The sequence below is a fragment of the Leopardus geoffroyi genome, chromosome D2 (assembly GCF_018350155.1).
Source record: "Leopardus geoffroyi isolate Oge1 chromosome D2, O.geoffroyi_Oge1_pat1.0, whole genome shotgun sequence".
Taxonomy (NCBI): Eukaryota; Metazoa; Chordata; class Mammalia; order Carnivora; family Felidae; genus Leopardus; species Leopardus geoffroyi.
The window spans coordinates 54,823,793-54,842,567 of NC_059334.1; the positions used below are offsets into that span (position 1 = coordinate 54,823,793).

Genomic DNA, 18,775 nt, shown 5'->3' on the forward strand with positions numbered 1-18,775 from the left:
TGAGCTGCCAGCACAGAGCCTGATGCGGGGCTCAAACTCATAAACCATGAGATCATGACCTGAGCCAATGTCAGTCACTTAACCGACTGAGCCACCCAGGCGCCCCTAGAAAAGAATTTTTAACAAGTCTTCAAACACATAAGAAAACACTAGGCTCAAGATGGATAAGGACCAAAATGAGTGGCTTTCCAATCGTGTATTCTTTCTCTCTAAGGCTAGACCCAGGCCCCATCTTTCTTCTTAATGTGGAGCTTACTAATCAGTCAGAATTTGCACACAAGCTGAATGAAGTTTGTCGTCCTAGGAGTTAGATCAAGTTTTTAGAGCATCAGAATGGACGGCGGCCAACAAGACATTGCTTCAGCCCCTCTAGCCTTAGGCCTTTATCTGCATGTTGGGCAGCCCCATTGTCCCCCTTCCCCTGGCACTTGATCTTAACCCTTGAGGTCCTACCCCTCTGGTAGTACAAAGAGGCCCGCAGGGCCTGACCCAGGAGGATGAGAGCCTGTTACCCCAAAACCTGCAGCAGCATCACTGGCCTGAGTCCCCTCATGTGGTGCCGCTTCTACTCGGGATCGCCCCCAGAGATCCCTGTGGGTTTCTGTAGGCAGGGACACCCCCCGCCCCCCCACCCAGGAGGATGTGTGAGAGTGAGAAAGCCAGAAACCAAGCAGCATCTGGAGGGGGCAGCTCCTCAAATGGACAGACAGCCCCATGTGTAACATCTTTTCTCTTCACACTGGAAGCCCCACCTCGGATTGACACAGTGACCTAATATCCTTGCAGCACCGACTACAGACCAAGTGCGGGGGTGAAGGGAGCTGCATCTTCCTGAGAATCTTCTGTCCTCACCGTCCTCGGTTCATTCCACTTTTCCTGCAGGCCAGATGAAGTAGTGCCAAGTGTGGACTCTAGGAGTTGCATCACTGGCGGGGGCGAGGAGAAGGGTGCTTGCCTAATCCAGACCAGATGGTGGCAACCTTCTCTGTCCCCACTTGGAGTGGAATGTGCAGTCAGTAACTTATAGGAGTGTGATGGTAACTGGCGTTTATTGAGTTCTTGTATGTGCCGGTGTTATGCTTCCTAACCAGTGCCTCAATCATGAAACGAAATGAGGAGGTTGTTACTCTTAACTGTTCCCATTTTATGGATGGGGAAACTGAGTCTCTAAGGGGTTAAATATCTTGTCCAACATCTCACAGCCAATAAGTATTAAAGGCAGACCTCAGACCCAGGTCTGTCTGGCTCCAGAGCCTTGTCCCAGCCGCTCTGACCGCCTGGGTAAGTAACCAACAAAGAAAAACAAGCTTGTAGGCACAGTGTCAGGACTTAATTGAAAGGAGAATTCCCAGGAACTTAGATCAGATGAGATTAGAAGACAAGTATTTCTAACATGAGAAAAAGACACGGTGCTGGTAAAAGCTATGCTAGGTTCTTTGCCATCGGTCCTGTGTTACAAGATTACAGAGAGCTAAATTCATGGATTGAGAAGCGTAAAGTCTGTAATTCAGTAGAAGCTCTCATTCCAGCTGTGGGAAAAATAGTTATGCTGTCTGGGGATTATGAATAAATTGTGTCGTTGCCCAGAATGAACATAAACAATCCTTCTTGGACATAAGAGAGTTCTTAGGTCTTCCAAAAAGAATTATTCAACACTGCAGAGTAAGTTTCGCTTATAAATTACACATCAGACCTATGTAAACACCGTGAGAATAGGTTTCTTTTGTGTGCAAGTGTGTGTGTGTTTTATTCAAGTATACTTAACATACAGTGTTATATTAGTTTCAGGTTTCTATACAGGACTCAGTGCTCATCAGGATAAGTATAGTCTTGATTCCCTAGTTCCTATTTCACCCATCCCCCACCCACCCACCCTCCCACCTCCCCTCTGCTAACCATCAGTTTGTTCTCTATACAAAACTGGCTTATTTTGAATTAAAGTTTTGCCTTTGCTTTTTCTTTAGATTCTGACCACTGAACAAGACACCAAACCTATCATCACAGACTATTTTTTGATGGAAGAAAAATATTTTATATCTAAAGAAAAGAATGAATGCAGGAAACAACCGTTCCAGAGAGTCATTGGTCCAGAGGAAGAGATTATGCAGATTTTAAGCAGCTGGTTTCCAGAGGAAGGATATGTTGGCAGGATTGTCTTAAAAACCCAGCAGGAAGTAAGTGTGTCTCACACCGTAACAACTCAGGGTGTGATTAACCACCTCACCACTGGCCACCTCCCTTGATTCAGAATTTATCATTGCAACCTGATTTATGTTATTCTTCTTAAGTAAATGGGGAGAAATGATTTTATTCTTCTGCACCTATTCAGAATGTTATCTCTAAGTTACAGAAATTCAGTCTAAAAACCATCTCTTGTAAAAGAAAGGGAGCAAGAATTCAAAGGATTCCTCATGCTTGTCATCAACTGTGGGTCCAGGCTTTGATTTATATGCGAAAAGGCATTGTCATAAGGGTCACAGGACCGTGTCATGCTAGTCCCGTTGGTATTTTACATTTGGGAATTGGTTGCCTTCTTGTTCGTGCCTGTTAAAGTTTTAGCTAATAAAAAGTTCTGTGTTTTTAGGTAGAACAGTAGTTCTTTGAAAATATTCTGAAACTTCACACAGAGTATTCTCTCAGCTTTGATCAGAGTTAGTAAGAATTTACGTTATGTTCACTAACATTCCTGTGATCATTCGCATGAAGGAAAATAATATAGCGACTTCCTGTCAGCTCTACATTGATTAGTTCCTTTTCAAGTTTGTGGATGGAGTACTGATTTTTTTTTTTTTTTTTTTGAATAAACGGTTAAGAGCCCACTAACTTACCGCCATTTTTTTAAATGACATAAAGTCACTGCTCCACCATAGATGTTCAGGCCTCATGATATGTCAATAATGAGGGAGTGGAGTCAATTCAACAATTAGATTAAACAAATATTTATTGAGCACCTAATACATGCCAAGCCCTGTTCTGGGCACATGATCTATCTTCTCCTTTGGGACATGTAATAGAGCTTGGTTGGTAAAATGCCCATTGGTGATCCATGATGTTGGGACACAGTGGAGATGATAAAGAGCCAGTTTTCAGCGTCATGTGCCACTTTTTCACTCTGCACCGAACTGTGAACATGGCCTGCATCGTACTCCACAGACCTCCAACATCTGCTCTGGGAACCACAGCCACTGCCTTTCTTCCTAACCTTGCCTTAGACCATAAAAGGACACTCCAGTTAAGCAAAGAAATGTAATCGTCTCCCCAACCTCCTCTCCCTATAAGACATACACATTGCAAAGGCAGGTAATGAGCAGTTCTGATGATAATAGCTTTATGAGAAAATATCAGAGGCCTTAGCTGGACTTTTGAAGCCTTCTTCAGTTTCTCTCTAAATTTTTCTGTATTTTTTCTCGTTGACTTGCCTCATTCTTTAGCTACATGTAAAAAAATGTCCTCTAAGTGATAAGGTCAGCAAGCGAATTTTCAAACCATATATTTGCATAATGATTTACCGTGTTCAAAGTTATCACTCACTACTTTTTTGAATGATCTCATGAGGTAATGGAAACCATTTCGCACATAGGAAATTGAGGTTCACAGAGGTTAAATCGTGACAAAGTGAGAAAGAAGTAGAAAGAACTCAGGTCTGTGGCTTCGAAGGTCAGTGTCCTTGCCCCATCCTGTGCTGCCAAGGCTGGTGATGCGTCAGCCTTCCTGGACCATGGCACCCAGCACTGTGGGGGCAGTGGGAGGCAGTGAGCAAGAGGGAACATGGGCAGGCTCTTGAGTGTCTTATAGTTAGAAGGGCTGGGGAGGTTAGGAATGCCCATATGCAACTTAAGGTGTATATGAAAACAGGCTATAGAGACCTCAGGAATAAATACTTAACAAGGGCTAGTGGACGAGAAGCATTTTGAACAATAAGGGGAATGAGTTAGAAGGGAAGGCTAACAAACATGTTCTGATGGGGAGAATACAGCAAACTCTCCTGTCTGTGCCTTGGTGGAGAAGAGATTTTTGAAATGACTGACATGTATCTCCAAAGATAACAAATCACATTTAATGTGTCTCGGGTGACCTGGTACATCGTGGCACACACATATTTACTGACTGAATAAATGAATTCAGCAATTATTGAATGCAAGCAGACACTAGTATAGTTGATAGATCTGGGCTTTATGTATTTCCATTTATTTCATTCTGTGGAACTAGTAAGATAAATAAGCAATTTTCCCATATAATCAGAGTCCCCAAACTGTTATCCATGACCTCTGATCTCTCCTCCTTGCCTGCCTTTTATAGTTTTCTTGTCTTCTAGGTTCTCAAGCTGTCAGGATCACATCTTCCTGTGGTCAATATGCCTTCCTATGACACCTATGACATCAGACAGACCTGGCTCTGCCACAAATTAAATGACCTTGGACAGCTCATTTAACTTCTGTAAACCTCTGTGCCCTAATTTGTAAATCTGTGATTGAAAAAGATTAACATGAGCCTCATGCCAAACATATAGACAATATGTAGAAAAATGCTTAGTAAGCTGTAAAGAACTGTAAGTGAGGACTGTTGTTCTGGTCATAACCTATACCTTCTAATGGGGCAGAAAACTCCCTAAAAATAAATAAGTTCTGAGAGAGGCTCTGAGGAGGTCTCTTAAAAGTAATGTTTATTGCATAGTTATTGAGATATTTTATGTGTCCATTAGAACTTTTTTGTTTTCATATTTGCTTGCTTCCTGGTTTTCAAGATACGGATTATAAATTATGTCAGATGAATTACCACCCAACCCCACTCTCAGACGGGTTAAATATATCATGGTCAACACAATGACATATATTACACAGCTAAATCTCTAATAATTGACATGAAATGAACACCACAATCTTTTAAGTGGGAAGGAAAAAACAAGTTGCAGAACATTATATGGAGTACAATCTCAGTTTATGTAATAAAAATGGACAGTAACTCTCCCCTCCCAACACCCCTAATATAACGGATGGGGTCCAAAAACATCAGTCATGAAAATTTTAGGGACCATGATTGTATGATTAATGATATGACTGGGGTGAGCCTGTGGGGCCAGAAGCTCCTGCAACCCAAGTCCTTTCTGGTCCTGGTTGCAGTTTGGCGCCACCTGGTGGCAGTTATCCATTCTGCCTCAGTATCAAAGGGGACAATTTTGGATCCTATGGCTGGCTGGTTGGAACCTCCAGGATAGTTAGTGACAACGATTCTTGGATTTTCTTGGATTAGTTAGGACCATTTCGGTCATCTCAGTGGCTTGACCTGAGATCAGGCTAGGAGAATGCTGGAATCGAAGGACTCTCCTGCTAAATGCTCTCTTCCTGAGATGAGGTTGCCTCTTCCCCTTCAGGCCTCCCCCTTGCAGAAGATAAGTGTAAGCTACCCTTCATTTGAGAATAGGGCTAAAAAAAGGGGGGCGGGGGAGCCATCTGACAATCATATCTAAATTCACGTAATTCCAGGGTTTCATAGTATATATATATTCACATATACAAAAATATACGTGTACATTCATAGCAGATGTTTAGAAGCATATATAACCTAACAACAGTGGTTTTTTTGTAGGGAATGAGATGAGACACAGAAGGGAAAAAGTTGATAATGGGGAAAGCTTGGCTTTTTATTGATCTATTTCTATACTGTTTGAAAATTTTTAATGATACATATGCCTATAGATGTATCTAAATATATATTTTATATATATAGCTCCATGTGTAAAATTTGCTAAAAGCCAATTAACCTGATGACCAATTCTCATAACTACTGAGAATTTTGCCAACATTCGTTTCAGTGTGACCTACCTCCAGCCATTGGTTCCGCCTTTCCGCTGTAGTTCCTGTTCTTCCAGCCTGGCTGAATGCCAGTTTGCACATTTCATTGTTCAGATCTCCAGCATTTCTTAAATGCTCAAGGCCTGTGTAGGGCATGAACGGGCTTTCTCCTAAATGTAATTTACTGTGGTCTTACTTGACTTTTAATATTTGGCAAAATGGTGTATTGTCCTCTTCCAAATTTGTCTACAGTTGGCTGGGACTCAAAATCCACTGGCAGTAGGAGCAGATCTATTGGCTTATTTTGAGCCAGGTCCTTATTAGTCTGTCAATATCAGCAGAAATACCCACATTACTTTCTTCCTCTCAGAAGATACGTATATCCTTTAGAATAGTTTATGAAATATTAACTAGTGTATGAAATATAAAGCTAAGATATAGTTTCCACATTGCCAAGATATAGCTCACATTTTTGTTAGGTTTTTCTTTTTTACTCTACATCATCCTACCATTTACTCACACTTTTCATCTCTTTAAACACAGAACCTAGAAGAGAAAAGCATTGTTCAAGATGACAAAGAGGTGACCTTGAGCTCAGAGGAGGAGAGTTTCTTTGTTCAAGTGCACGATGTTTCTCCAGAGCAACCTCGAACGGTCATCAAAGCACCCCGTGTCAGCACCGCACAGGACGTCATTCAGCAGGTGAAACCCTCTCCCTTGCTTGCCTCAGTCAGCTCCTCAGTGTAAATCACTAGGACAAATCTGATGTCAGCTCATTTTATGAGTGAAGTTCTAGAACAATGGGGATCTGAAGAGGGAGAGCGTGCCTCTTACAGTTGGAAAATACTAGTTCATTCCTTCAGCAGACAACTCACCTAGTATCTACCATGAGTCTGGCTCTCTGTGAAGTGTTGATAATAGATTGAGGTAGGAACTCCACAGAGTAGTAATTTTATTGCCCCAGACATGCCTAAGCCAATCCTAAAGACTGTCTCTCAAAAATCCTACAGAAGACATGCTGGAGGCCTTCTCTGGCCCTTTGCCTCCTCTAAGTTTCAGAGAACTATACTTCCTTCCTTCAAGCTTTGTAATGGTTTGTGTTTATTAAACACCCATTTGAGAAGTGGTGTAGCATAATGGTTAACAGCACAGAAGACTCTAGATCAAATTACTCCAGGTTCAAACCCCAGCTCTACTTTTTAAAAAATTTTTTAAACTTATTAATTTTTAAAATTTACATCCAAATTAGTTAACATATAGCGCAGTAATGATTTCAGGAGAATTTAGTGACTCATCACTTACATATAACACCCAGTGCTTATCCCAACAAGTGTTCTCCTTAATGCCTCTTGCCCAATTAGCCCATTCCCCCACCCGCAACCCTTCCAGTAACCCTTGGTTTGTTCTCCATATTTACGAGTCTCTTACGTTTTGTCCCCCTCCTTGTTTTTATATGATTTTTGCTTCCCTTCCCTTATGTTCATCTGTTTTGTCTCTTGAAGTCCTCATATGAGTGAAGTCATATATTTGTCTTTCTCTAATTTTGCTGAGCATAACATCCTCTAGTTCCATCCATGTTGTTGCAAATGGCAAGATTTCATTCTTTTTGATTGCCAGGTAATATTCCAGTGTGTGTGTGTGTGTGTGTGTGTGTGTGTGTGTGTGTGTGTACACATCTTCTTTATCCATTCATTCGTCAATGGACATTTGGGCTCTTTCTATATTTTCGCTATTGTTGATAGTGCTGCTCTACACATTGGGGTGCATGTGTCCCTGTGAAACAGCACTCTGGTATCCTTTGGATAAATACCCGGTAGTGCAATTGACCCCAGCTCTAGTTCCTAGTGCCTCAGCTACAGTAGTGTGCTGGTAAACTGGCTCTCTTAAGGAAAAACAAAAAAGCTCCAAATGATTTTTTGTGTTTGCCAGTTTCTGTTGTGTGGATGCTCCCACCATGTCTGATTTCACTGGCCCGTTCCAGTTGGCTCCAGCACACTGTTTACCATGTGCTAAGTTACTACATAGATAACGTGGAGATAGTATAATAGTGCTTTCCACCCAGAGTTGTTGCGACAGTGAAGTCAGTAAGTATCGGTAATGTGTATAATGCTCAGCACATGGCAAACACTATAGTGTTATTTGCTATTGTTGCATGATTATGTGGTTAATATTTGCCTCCTTAATAGAGTTTGAACTCCAAGAAAGCCCAGACACATGGGGTTTTTTTTGTTCATCTTTATCTCTCCAAAGGATTGTACTGTATCTGGGACACAGGAAGCCCTCACTAAACATTTGATGACTAAATAAACATGTAAGCGAAAGATGATCTCGTACTAAATGAGAAGTGAGGCCAGGTAAATAACTAAAATGCCTTCAACATCCAAGACACTGAGATGAAGAAGCAGCCTGGTGGGACAGAAAGGCTCCTGAAGGTCAAGATTCTGTCTCTCATTGTGTGTGTGACCTTCATGTCTATGAGCTTTGGTGCAGGTAGAAAATCCAGTGAAAGTCCTTATTCTAGCACTTATTAGTTGTGCATCCTTTGGAATCTGCTTAACCTTCATACATTTAAGCTTCCTTGTCTGAAAATGGGGTAATACCTAAATCATGGTCTGTTGTGAAGCTTTATCAGGTAATGCAAGAAAGCACATTACAAGCTATAAGTACACAGATGTAAAATGAGGAATGATATGAGGCCATCTGAAAGATCCCTTCCTTCTCTAAACGTCTGTGACATTTTCCCCACCTTCAAGTCTCATTCAGAATGAATGCAAGTGTTGGAGATACTGTGTCTGTATTCAGTTGACTGTAATTTTTTTTTAATGTTTATTTATTTTTGAGAGAGAGAGACAGAGTGTGAGCAGGGGAAGGGCAGAGGGAGAGGGAGACACAGAACCCGAAGCAGGCTCCAGGCTCTGAGCTGTCAGCACATGGCCCGACACGGGGCTCGAACTCACGGACCGGGAGATCATGACCTGAGCTGAAGTCAGACGCTTAACCAGCTGAGCCACCCAGGCGCCCCTCAGTTGACTGTAATTTATCTTTCAGACCTTATGCAAAGCAAAGTATTCCTACAGCATCCTGAGCAATCCCAACCCAAGTGACTATGTGCTTTTGGAAGAGGTGGTAAAAGACACGACCAAGAAGTCTTCCACCCCAAAGTCCTCCCAGCGGGTCCTTTTGGATCAGGAGTGTGTGTTTCAAGCCCAAAGCAAGTGGAAAGGGGCAGGAAAATTCATCCTTAAGCTAAAGGAGCAGGTGCAGGTAAAGTTCAAAGTTCTTTTGCTCTCTTCACAAAGTATTTGCTATTCACAGCTCCACGGTAATCAAATTTGGGAGTTCGTGAAATCTTGAAGAAAGTTCCTGAGCCAAGGGATACAGTTGGGAGAAAATCATTTGGCTTCATTTTCACTATGTGAAAAGAAAGGTAGTCCCTACCACCCCTCCACGGGTAAGCAGTCCTGAAAGGGGTGTCCCTCAGCACTTCTTCCCAAAGCTCTACTTACTGGAGAGGAAGAGGAAAGGGTTCTAGGATAGCATGTCATGTGACTGAGGATCCCGGCTTTAACATACCAATGGAAGGTTCTTTTTTTCCCACAGGCATCTCGAGAAGACAAAAGGAAAGGCATTTCTTTTGCAAGTGAATTTAAGAAGTTCACCAAGTCAACTAAACAACCCCGAGGACTCGCATCACCTTCTCAGGTCTTGGCCTCAGAAGGTGTCCAAAACAAGGAGGAGAAACCTATGGGCAGCTTGTCCTCCAGTGACACCATGGATTATCGACAATAACCAAGGTTGGCACGTTTTACCCGGGTAGACTTAAATCATCACACTATTCTGAAACGGGGACCAACTACTGTGTAAGGCCCAGTAGGAGGATGTCCCCTGAAGGCAGATAGGAATGGTACCTAAAAACAGGAAAAGACCTCTGCAGATTTATGTATAACATTTATAACTTTAGACTGCTGGGTTTGTCGATGGCCAAACGAAGGCCCCGAGAGGACAACCCACTTGCCCGACCTACTACATCAGCCTTATTTCATCAGACATAGAACTGCCTTAATTATTGCTCACGGTCCTGGACATTCTCAAAGGACTTCTGTGGGTCATTCAGCTCTTATTCCTTTGGATTTCTAGTTTCAGGTCCGTTTTAAGGTTTGATTTAGCCTCAACAACCTCACCTTGGTCTGCCTCAATTAAAACATTAAAAACCTGGCATCCAGGATGCGATGGTTAAAAAGAAAAGCAAAATAACATAACAGCCTCTGTCTTGAAACTGCAGTAAATTAAGCCTTTGGTTGCCCGCCCACTGCTTGGCATTTACAGAGTAAACTTAGTTCTATCTTAAAACAAATTACCATATATGGAACCCAAATTAAAAAAAAAAAGAACTTGAGGAAACCAGATTTTTTTTTCATTTAGTTTGTTAATGAACCCAAGGATTAAAGCCCAGTTTTTGCCTGTGTCACTGTAGTTGTAAAATGAGACCGACGGCATAGTGAAGGCATTGCTGCTTATACTGTAGAGGTTGATCGTCTGTCTTTATCACAATTAGGAATTTCTTATATTAAAGTGGAGCTCACAATTAAAGACTTTATTGATACCTTTTGACAGGACCTAATTTGATTTATAATAGCACAAAAGAAGGCTCAATACACTGAGCCCTATTTCTACATCTAAGAAGCTCTTAAAATAACCAGTGCCCCACACAACGCGTGCAAAGCTCTTCCAAAACAGCCAGGGCCAAACACAGGGAACACCCTCCTTCAGAATATCTGCGTATCCAGCTATTCTGAGGTTTGTTTAGGTTCTGTATGGAAAGGATCATCAGAAGGAACTCTCAGAACTACAGCAGCAAACCCCCATCAAATAGCATCGGACAATAGTGAATACACACAGAACGGCAAAGCCCTGACCTATGCCAGACTGAGAATGTTCAACACTCATTTTCTGTTGAGATACATCTGGAATCCTAATTTTTAAAAGTTCCAGGGGTGGGGTGCCTGGGCAACTCAGTTGATTAAGCGGCTGACTCTTGATTTCAGCTCAGGTCATGATCTCATGGTTCATGAAATCAAGCCCCACGTCAGGCTCTGCATTGACAACACAGAGCCTGCTTGGGATTCTCTCTCTCCGTCTCTCTGCACCTCCCCTGCTCATTCACTCATAAAAAAAAATTTTTTTTAAAGTTCCAGGGGCCTCTGGCTGGCACAGTTGGTGAAGCGCCCGGCTCTTGATCTTGGGGCCGTGAGTTTGAGCCCCACGTTAGGCACAGAGATTACAATTAATCGATCAACACATACATACATACATTAAAAGTTCCAGACTCACTTTCTTTTTTGCCCCGGGACACTAAGACAACAGTGCCTTCTCCAAAAGCCAAGTGAGCTTTAGGACTAAGCATCAATGTTGAGCCTCCACAGCTGTTTAGAAGATGGCTTACCTTGGTAGTGGGTCTGTGAGCGTGACACTAAGGACAGTAATTAAAACCTAAAATATTGTTTTCCATGTCAAGAACTTAGCATCAAATAAATCATAGATGTGATGTTATACACACCCCTTATATTATAACCTCCACAGTGACAGTGGAATTATGCTCTGCACAATGGAGCCCTCACTGTGCCACAAGATTACAAGAAATACATCGGAATATAGCTCCACTGGAAATCTGACTTAAAAAGAATAAGCTTGCTATAATGAGCATTATTAGGAGTAGGGGTGGGGGGTGATTTAGAGGTATGCCTTTGGACTATATTTTTCTGTAGCAAGCAAAATCATTGAGTTGACCTCAGCTTTACCTAAATTTGGGGAAGCTTCTCTTTAAAAACATCTATGGGTGCATCTATGGGAATATGTATCTCATGTTATAAACTCCTTTACAAATGGTCTCATGAGAAGAGACTTTTTGTGCTCGCAAGAAGACAAGTGTAGTGTTTTTGCTGCTTTCTGAGAACATAAGGTTTCATGTTACTTGTTCTAAAATTTTCACCCCTGAAGTTTTAAGAGTTACCCCTTAATAATTTCCACAATTATACACCTTACTCATATCTGAAATAATGCAGGGTTGAAGGACTTCCCCCTTTTAAAAAAGTTGAAATTTATTTGATTGTGATGACAAAAATCTTTCTAAAGAATGTGGTGTTCGGAACAGAAATAGGCTCATGTTCCACCACCCAGGAGCATCATGTTATGACACTGTGAGTTTATAGCAAATAGTCTCTCCTCCAAAACCAGCCACCAAAGCTGTGGGTTTCTGTCGGTTGAATAACACTAAACCCTTGCTACACTGCAAATGTTTCTGTTCCTGCATTTTAAATATACTAACAAAGCTATGTATACAACTTTACAGGTGAAGACCTTTTGGTAAGAAGTTAAAGTCAAGAGTGAACATGGTGGAAACAAATACAATTTGCTTATTTTCATTAGACTTAAACTGGAAATTGAGGATTTCTGAACCGAAGCCTTCTTGACACATGATGTGAGGTCCATGCTGAGGACAAGCAAAATGGCAAGGGCTACCTACCAACCAATTCCTGATGAATGCAACAATGCAGCCCAGGAGATTGCCACTTTGCAAATGTCAGCAGTTGGGAAAAAAACATTGCTAAGCTCGCAATAACTGACTTAGAACAAGGGTCAGCAAACTTTGTCCATAAAGGGCCAGATGGTAAACATTTTAGGCTTTATGGGCCATATGGTCTCTGTAGCAATTACTCAGCTCGGCTGTTCAGTGCAAAAGCAGCCATAGATGATCTATACGTGAATGAGCATGGCTGTATTCCAATGAAACTATTTACAGACACTGAAATCACAATTTCACATAATTTTCACATCAAAAATAATCCTCTTTGGGGTTTTTTCCAATCAGTTAAAAATGTAAAAGCTATTCTTAGTTCAAGAGCCATACAAACACTGGCGGCAGGCTAGATCTGGCCCAGGGCCATAGTTTGCTGACCTGACTTAGAAAACTGGCAACAAGAGCCACAGAGGTCTGAAAACAAGCGAGGTTAGTCATACAGTTCATGGCGGACAATTGGAAGCTTTAGGGCATTGCGAGTGTAAATATGTCCTGTAAGATTCATCACAAAGTAATTTGATTTAGTTTCTATATTGTGCACCATAGTGGACTCTTCTTTACCATTTCTTTTTACATACAGAATGATGTTGGGTTTTTTTTAAGTTTATTGCTTATGTATTATTCACAGATTATTCCACTTTTGGTTTTCACAAATTGAATTTAGAATGATGTACAAATTAGTATCTTCTGAGCTGTGACATCTTAACAAAAAATTTAACATTTCTTAAAGTAAATGTAGACTGAGTTGGTGTTCAAATTTATTTATTTTGCAAGGTTTGTACTGACACTGTACTTATATATTTATTATACATCGCTTTCTTGATATTGCTTATAGATTTAGAAGTATTAGTGGTTCTAGCTATTTGAAGACAAATCTCCTAAAAAAAAAAAAAAAAGAAAAAAAGTACGCTCTGAATACCTGACATGGGCCAGAATTTCATGCAAAAAAAAAAAAAGCTTCATTTTCATTTCTAATTGAAGAGCTATTGATCCAAGTCATAATTGCCACTCAAGGTAAATTATCTTTAAAATCTTACTGCATAAAACTATAACGTAAGTATAAAAGATTTTTACTCTCAGTATGAAGCAAATTATGACTTTTAAAATGCAATGTGTGCCCCTCTGAAGCAAAATCCAAATTTTATCTTTCTGCTGATATTAAAATTTTTTCTTCAAATTATAAAACAAAGTCCTAACCTTTTGAGAAGTTCTTTTTATGCCAATTGTAAAAATGAATAACATGGTCCCCAGTTCTTTGCATACTCTAAAATCAGAAGTGTTAAAAGTATACCACACAGGGGCGCCTTGGGTGGCTCAGTCAGTTCAGCATCTGCCTTTGGCTCAGGTCATGTTCTCACGGGTTGTGACTTCGAGCCCCACATTAGGCTCCGTGCTGACAGTGCAGAGCTTGTTTGGGATTCTCTCCCTCTCCCCTCTCTCTGCCCCTCCCCTACTTGCTCCTCTCTCTCTCTCTCTCTCTCTCTCTCTCTCTCTCAAAATAAATAAAAACCAAAAAAAAAAAAAATCACACCATACAGCTTTCACATTATTGGAAGTTCATACTCAAAGCCTTAATGCTAGAGCAGTGACCACTTGCTTGTCGACAGAATTCAGGCTATTCCAGTTTGATGGAGTTTGCACAGTGCTACAGGTTTCTTTTCAAATAATCTATAATAAATGCACAGTACTGCCCATTAAAAAAAAAAAAAAACATTCCAGAAACACGTTATCATGCTTCTATAAATCTGGCATCTTTTCTTCTGGTTTGGCATACTGTGTATTGCAAACTGAATTACTGGCCTAACTGGCTAGAGTCAAAATGAAAACCCATGCAGAGATGAGATGACTGGTCTCTCTAGGTTTTATCACTTGGCCTTAATTCTAAGCTCCAGCCCCACCTCACCCCCATCTTTAGCATAGTTCATTTGGCTGCAGAACAGAATCGGCAACTTCCTGAGACTGAAGTGAGACCACGTCTCACAAGTGAATATATTGCCTGTACTGAACCCTACTTGATTGTTCAGTTCCTTTTGAGGTGACAGCACATCCTCTATTTGAGTCTTTGGGACTTCAGGAAGGACACATTGCTCAAAATGTAACCAAAACAACCTGGTGTTTGCTGAAAATACAAAATTTTTATTTTAGTTTATCTGAACCATAGAGTTATGATGGCATACCAAATGAAAGAAATTACCCTATTTAGAATGAATCAAAAATGGCCACCCAGACTGTACCCATTAACACTTCATACTTTCCATACTACTAAAAATCTGGATAGCAAACTTTTATCAGTAAGTTGACATGGAAAGGAATCTAAATAGGAGCTCCTGGGTGGCTCGGTTAGTTAAGTGGCCAACTTTGGCTCAGATCGTGATCTCGCAGTATCTCTCTTTGTGGGTTCGAGCCCCAGGTCAGGCTCTGTGCAAATGGCTCAGAGCCTGGAGCCTGCTTCGGATTCTGTGCCTCCCTCTCTCTCTGCCCCTACCCTGCTCGTGCGCGTATGCTCGCTCTCTCTCTCTCTCTCAACATAATAAACATTAAAAAGAAAAAAAGAACCTATTTATGCAGGTTAGGTTTATTACAAAGTTTGGAGGAAAAGTATTTGAAATAGACTAAACTTCCTCTCGGTCACCTGTTCATCTGGAATTGGTTGTTTTACAAAATAATAGAAGGTTACATGAGGTTGTTAAGGAAGCCAGGGTAAGTTTGAGGGCAAATTTGTAGGAAGTAACAATACTATTTGGGCGGAAAGTGCCCTCTTGAGGGAACCTTCTTTTCATGTCATCCTTTGCAAGTAAGTTATTTATAAATTCTCCAGTTGGGGGTATATAGTTGCAGCTACAAGTGAGTTACAGTGCCTTGTTTTTAATTAAAGTTACTTTCTTACAAAGGTCTCCCGTCCCAATGGCTCCGGAAACACTGGAGGCTCTTTAATGAAGCGGGCCCCCTGCTGCCACACACCCACTCCTTCCTCAAACTACATCTTCCCCTTCCTCTGCTCTCCCTCCCTATCCAGTACCTCTGCAGATCTGTCCTCCTCTGCCTGGACAACCATAGGCCTTGCTTAATTCTGACAAGTAACAGAGATTGCATTCTGCCTGGAAAAAACTGAATTGACTTGCCCACACGATACTCCACAACTCAGCCACGCCAAGAGAAGAGTAGGATCTTCCTGGCTGGTCTCGGATCTCCAACTAGGCGGAGTGGGAGGCAGCCCACAGCCTACGTGCTCTCCAGACGGCTGCCTCGGACCCCTCGCAGTTGCGTCTCTTACATGAGCGTCAAAGTGACAAGAGGTGAACACCTGGACCCTCCGGAAAGTTATTAGAAAACAAAGATTGCCTCTTACACCAAGTCCAGCACCCATGATATGGGGCACTGTCAACAATTTATGTGTTCTTGGCCATCTCTAAGTATCAACTTCCTGAAAGGAATCTTTGGCTGATGGCTAAGGATTTGGACATGGGATGACCTGAAATGAGTGTTTTTGAAATACTGACTCTCCATGATTACCAAGCTACTCATTCATATACATCTCTTAGATCCAAAATATACTTTGCTCAAGTAGACCATCAAGCAGGTCTCTGAAACCTTTCCTAAGTCTCTGAACTTTGAAATAATTCACTCTGACACTGAATTGGGTAATGTTACATTTTTTTTCATGTTGTGTGAATGATCTGACTTAACATGCAGGACCATGGAAGACTGAAGCTGTGTCTTACACTCGTTATTATCCCACTTCACTTTTAAGTGCTTAGCACAGTGCTAAGCACATAGTAGGTGCTCGATATTGGTCTAGTTAAAAATATATTAAGGCTGTAAGCTTGTTATAGCCTCAGGATGTGTGTGTGTCTGTGTGTGTGTGTATGTTACTATGATATTTAGTTCTGAAAATGAAACTCATCAACACAGGCCATGAAAGTTTATGCACAAATAGATTTCATTCTCAAATTCATAAAGGGTATTCAAATACTAGATGTGTAATTTTATGGTCCCACTGTGATTCTCTGTATGTGTAACTACAAAGTTAAAAGCATAATACAAGTGTGAAATAGTTCATGAATTTCTACTTCAAAATTGATTTTTCACCTAAACTAGTTTCTCCTGCCAAAGTGAAATATAAATGTATTTGTATATGTTTGGAAAATAAATGATTTGTGACATGCATTGGTCATTTGTGCTCTGATGGGGAAAGACCATGTGGTCATCCAAACATCTATTCATAACGTTTCTGGACTCTGTTTTATATCTAAAATGTGGTTTAAAAGCAAATATTTATATATTAAATTGTACATTTTCATTAAATAATCAAGCCTACAAAAAAACACTTTTTAAAATCACATAAGAATATGCTATATATATATAAACATATACACACACACACACACACGCACACGCTGAAAGATAACATGCACTGTTGAGCAGATATCCCCCATTAAGCTGGAATAATAAAGGCAATTTCTATTTTCATTTATTTCATGAGGGAAAAAAAGGGCTTTAAGCTCTAGAACAAAGGAACTGGCTTCTATAGTTTCAAAGACATAGAAGATCTATTTAATTGGGAATGCTGTACATTTTATTAAATTCTCACATCACAAGAACAGGAAGCAGAAGGGTACCTGGCTGGCTCAGTCAGTAGAGCATACGGCTCTTGATCTCAGGTCCATGAGTTCGAGCCCCATGTTGGGTACAGAGATTGCTTAAATAGAGAGAGAGAAAGAAAAGAAAAAAGAAAAGAAAAGAAAAAAGAAAAAGAAGTAAAGAAAGAAAAGAAGAGAAAAGAAAGAAAGAAAAAGAAAGAAAAAAGGAAGGAACAAACAAACAGGGGCTCCTGGGTGGCTCAGTCAGTTAAGCATCTGACTCTTGATCTCAGCTCAGGTCATGATCTCATGGTTCATGAGACCAAGCCTCACATCGGGGCTCTGCGCTGACAGTGTGGAGCCTGCTTGGGATTCCCTCTCTCCCTCTCTCTCTGCCCCACCCCTCTCACTCTCTCTCTCAAAACAAATTAAGGAAAAAAAAAAAATAGGAAGCAGAAAAAAGCAGTTGTTTAATTATTCACAGTAAAGAATATTTATAACCTGGTTCTAATAAAAACTTATTTCAGAGGTCATTCCTAGAATATGACAGTATCTTAGGTAAAATATTGTTTAATTATATTCATAAAGAGGATCGTATCTGTACAAAGGGAGAGGAGGGGCTGGAGGAGGGTAGGAAGAGGAGGAGAGGGTGGAAGAGGAAGAAAAGAAGAAGAAAACCCCTTCAATAGGCACCATTTATCCTTCAACAGAGTCAAGTCTTAGACTTGGTTTTTCCACCCAGGAGTCCTTCCCCCATCACCCTCCAGAGCACATCAGAAAATGCAAAGAACTCTGAAGAGATTAGAGTCACATTCAAACTTTCATTGCAAGTAGCCATAATGAACACTCTCATTCTTTTTTTAAAAGATCAAATTAGATTACTTCTTGAAGTGTATCATCCAACAAGAACCAATGAACTTGGGTGTCCAATTTCAAACTATTTTCTCTTTTTCTCAAAAATCTTTATAAAAATATACTCATTCAAATATAGAATTCTTATTTTCATCTATAGTGTTCCAAAAAATATATATTTACTTCATTAGAAAGCGTTTTGGTCAGGACGCCCACGTGATTCAGTCAGATGAGTGTCTAACTCTTGATTTCGGTTCAGGTCATGATCTCATGGGTCTGTGGGATCGAGCCCCACATTGGGCTCTGCACTGACAGCAGGGAGCCTGCTTAGGATTCTCTCTCTCCTTCTCTCTCTGCCCTTCGCCTGCTCGCTCACACGCTCTCTCTCTCTCTCCCCCTCCCAAAATAAATAAATAAACATCAAAAGAAAAAAAAAAAGTTTTGGTCATAAAGAGTAGCTGAATGGTATAAAGCAATCTCATGGTCTTGATTTTTCTGCACTCTATGCCCTCATTTTAATCTAGCAACTGTAATTCAATTAAGTTCACCTCAAAGATTTTTTTTTAACTATAACTTAAGATGTATATTAAGTTTTAAAAAGGCAACATCATTAAGAAACTTCCAAATATGGGGGTAGAGGGCTCTCAATTCTCCTTTCTTAATGACATTTTCAGAATCTGGGCAGAACCCTGTGCCATGCAAAGGGTAGCTCTTCCACCTCTGTTAATTTTCTTAGGAAGCTTCCCTTACGTAAAGAGAATGTCCTAAATTAACAATATGTCTCTATGTGCATCTAAGCACAAATATGCAAGAAAGCCCATGGACACTTCACTCTTCTACCTCCGCAGTGATGTTGTCGCATATCTGCTGAAATCCAGAGGCAAGTGAGTAGCGACTTCACTGCAATGTCTTTTGATTAGTTGATTTAAATCTTCATTCAAAAATGCATCCCCTTGTAAAACTTCATCCTGCAA

At 40.7% G+C, this 18,775-nt stretch overlaps 2 protein-coding genes across 11 annotated transcripts in view; one reads left to right on the top strand and one right to left on the bottom strand.

Moving 5' to 3' along the window:
* The window catches only part of PLCE1 (phospholipase C epsilon 1), a 320,763-nt gene extending 304,227 nt beyond the window's left edge, over positions 1-16,536 (top strand). For 6 of the 10 annotated variants that reach the window (XM_045438263.1, XM_045438269.1, XM_045438268.1 and 3 more), the window contains 5 exons: positions 1,965-2,174; positions 6,336-6,494; positions 8,841-9,056; positions 9,393-9,586; positions 12,142-16,536. In XM_045438263.1, the coding sequence (XP_045294219.1) occupies positions 1,965-2,174; positions 6,336-6,494; positions 8,841-9,056; positions 9,393-9,581 (774 nt within the window). In that variant the 3' untranslated portion in view covers positions 9,582-9,586; positions 12,142-16,536. Of the gene's footprint in view, positions 1-1,964; positions 2,175-4,315; positions 4,661-6,335; positions 6,495-8,840; positions 9,057-9,392; positions 9,587-12,141 lie in introns of those variants that run through there. The other 4 variants (XM_045438267.1, XM_045438265.1, XM_045438272.1 and 1 more) reach the window with 4 other exon arrangements.
* An 859-nt stretch (positions 16,537-17,395) lies between these two features.
* The window catches only part of NOC3L (NOC3 like DNA replication regulator), a 31,079-nt gene continuing 29,699 nt past the window's right edge, over positions 17,396-18,775 (bottom strand). Inside the window, exon 21 of the mRNA XM_045438275.1 lies at positions 17,396-18,769. Coding sequence (XP_045294231.1) covers positions 18,638-18,769 — 132 coding nt within the window. The 3' untranslated portion in view covers positions 17,396-18,637. The remainder of the gene's footprint in view (positions 18,770-18,775) is intronic.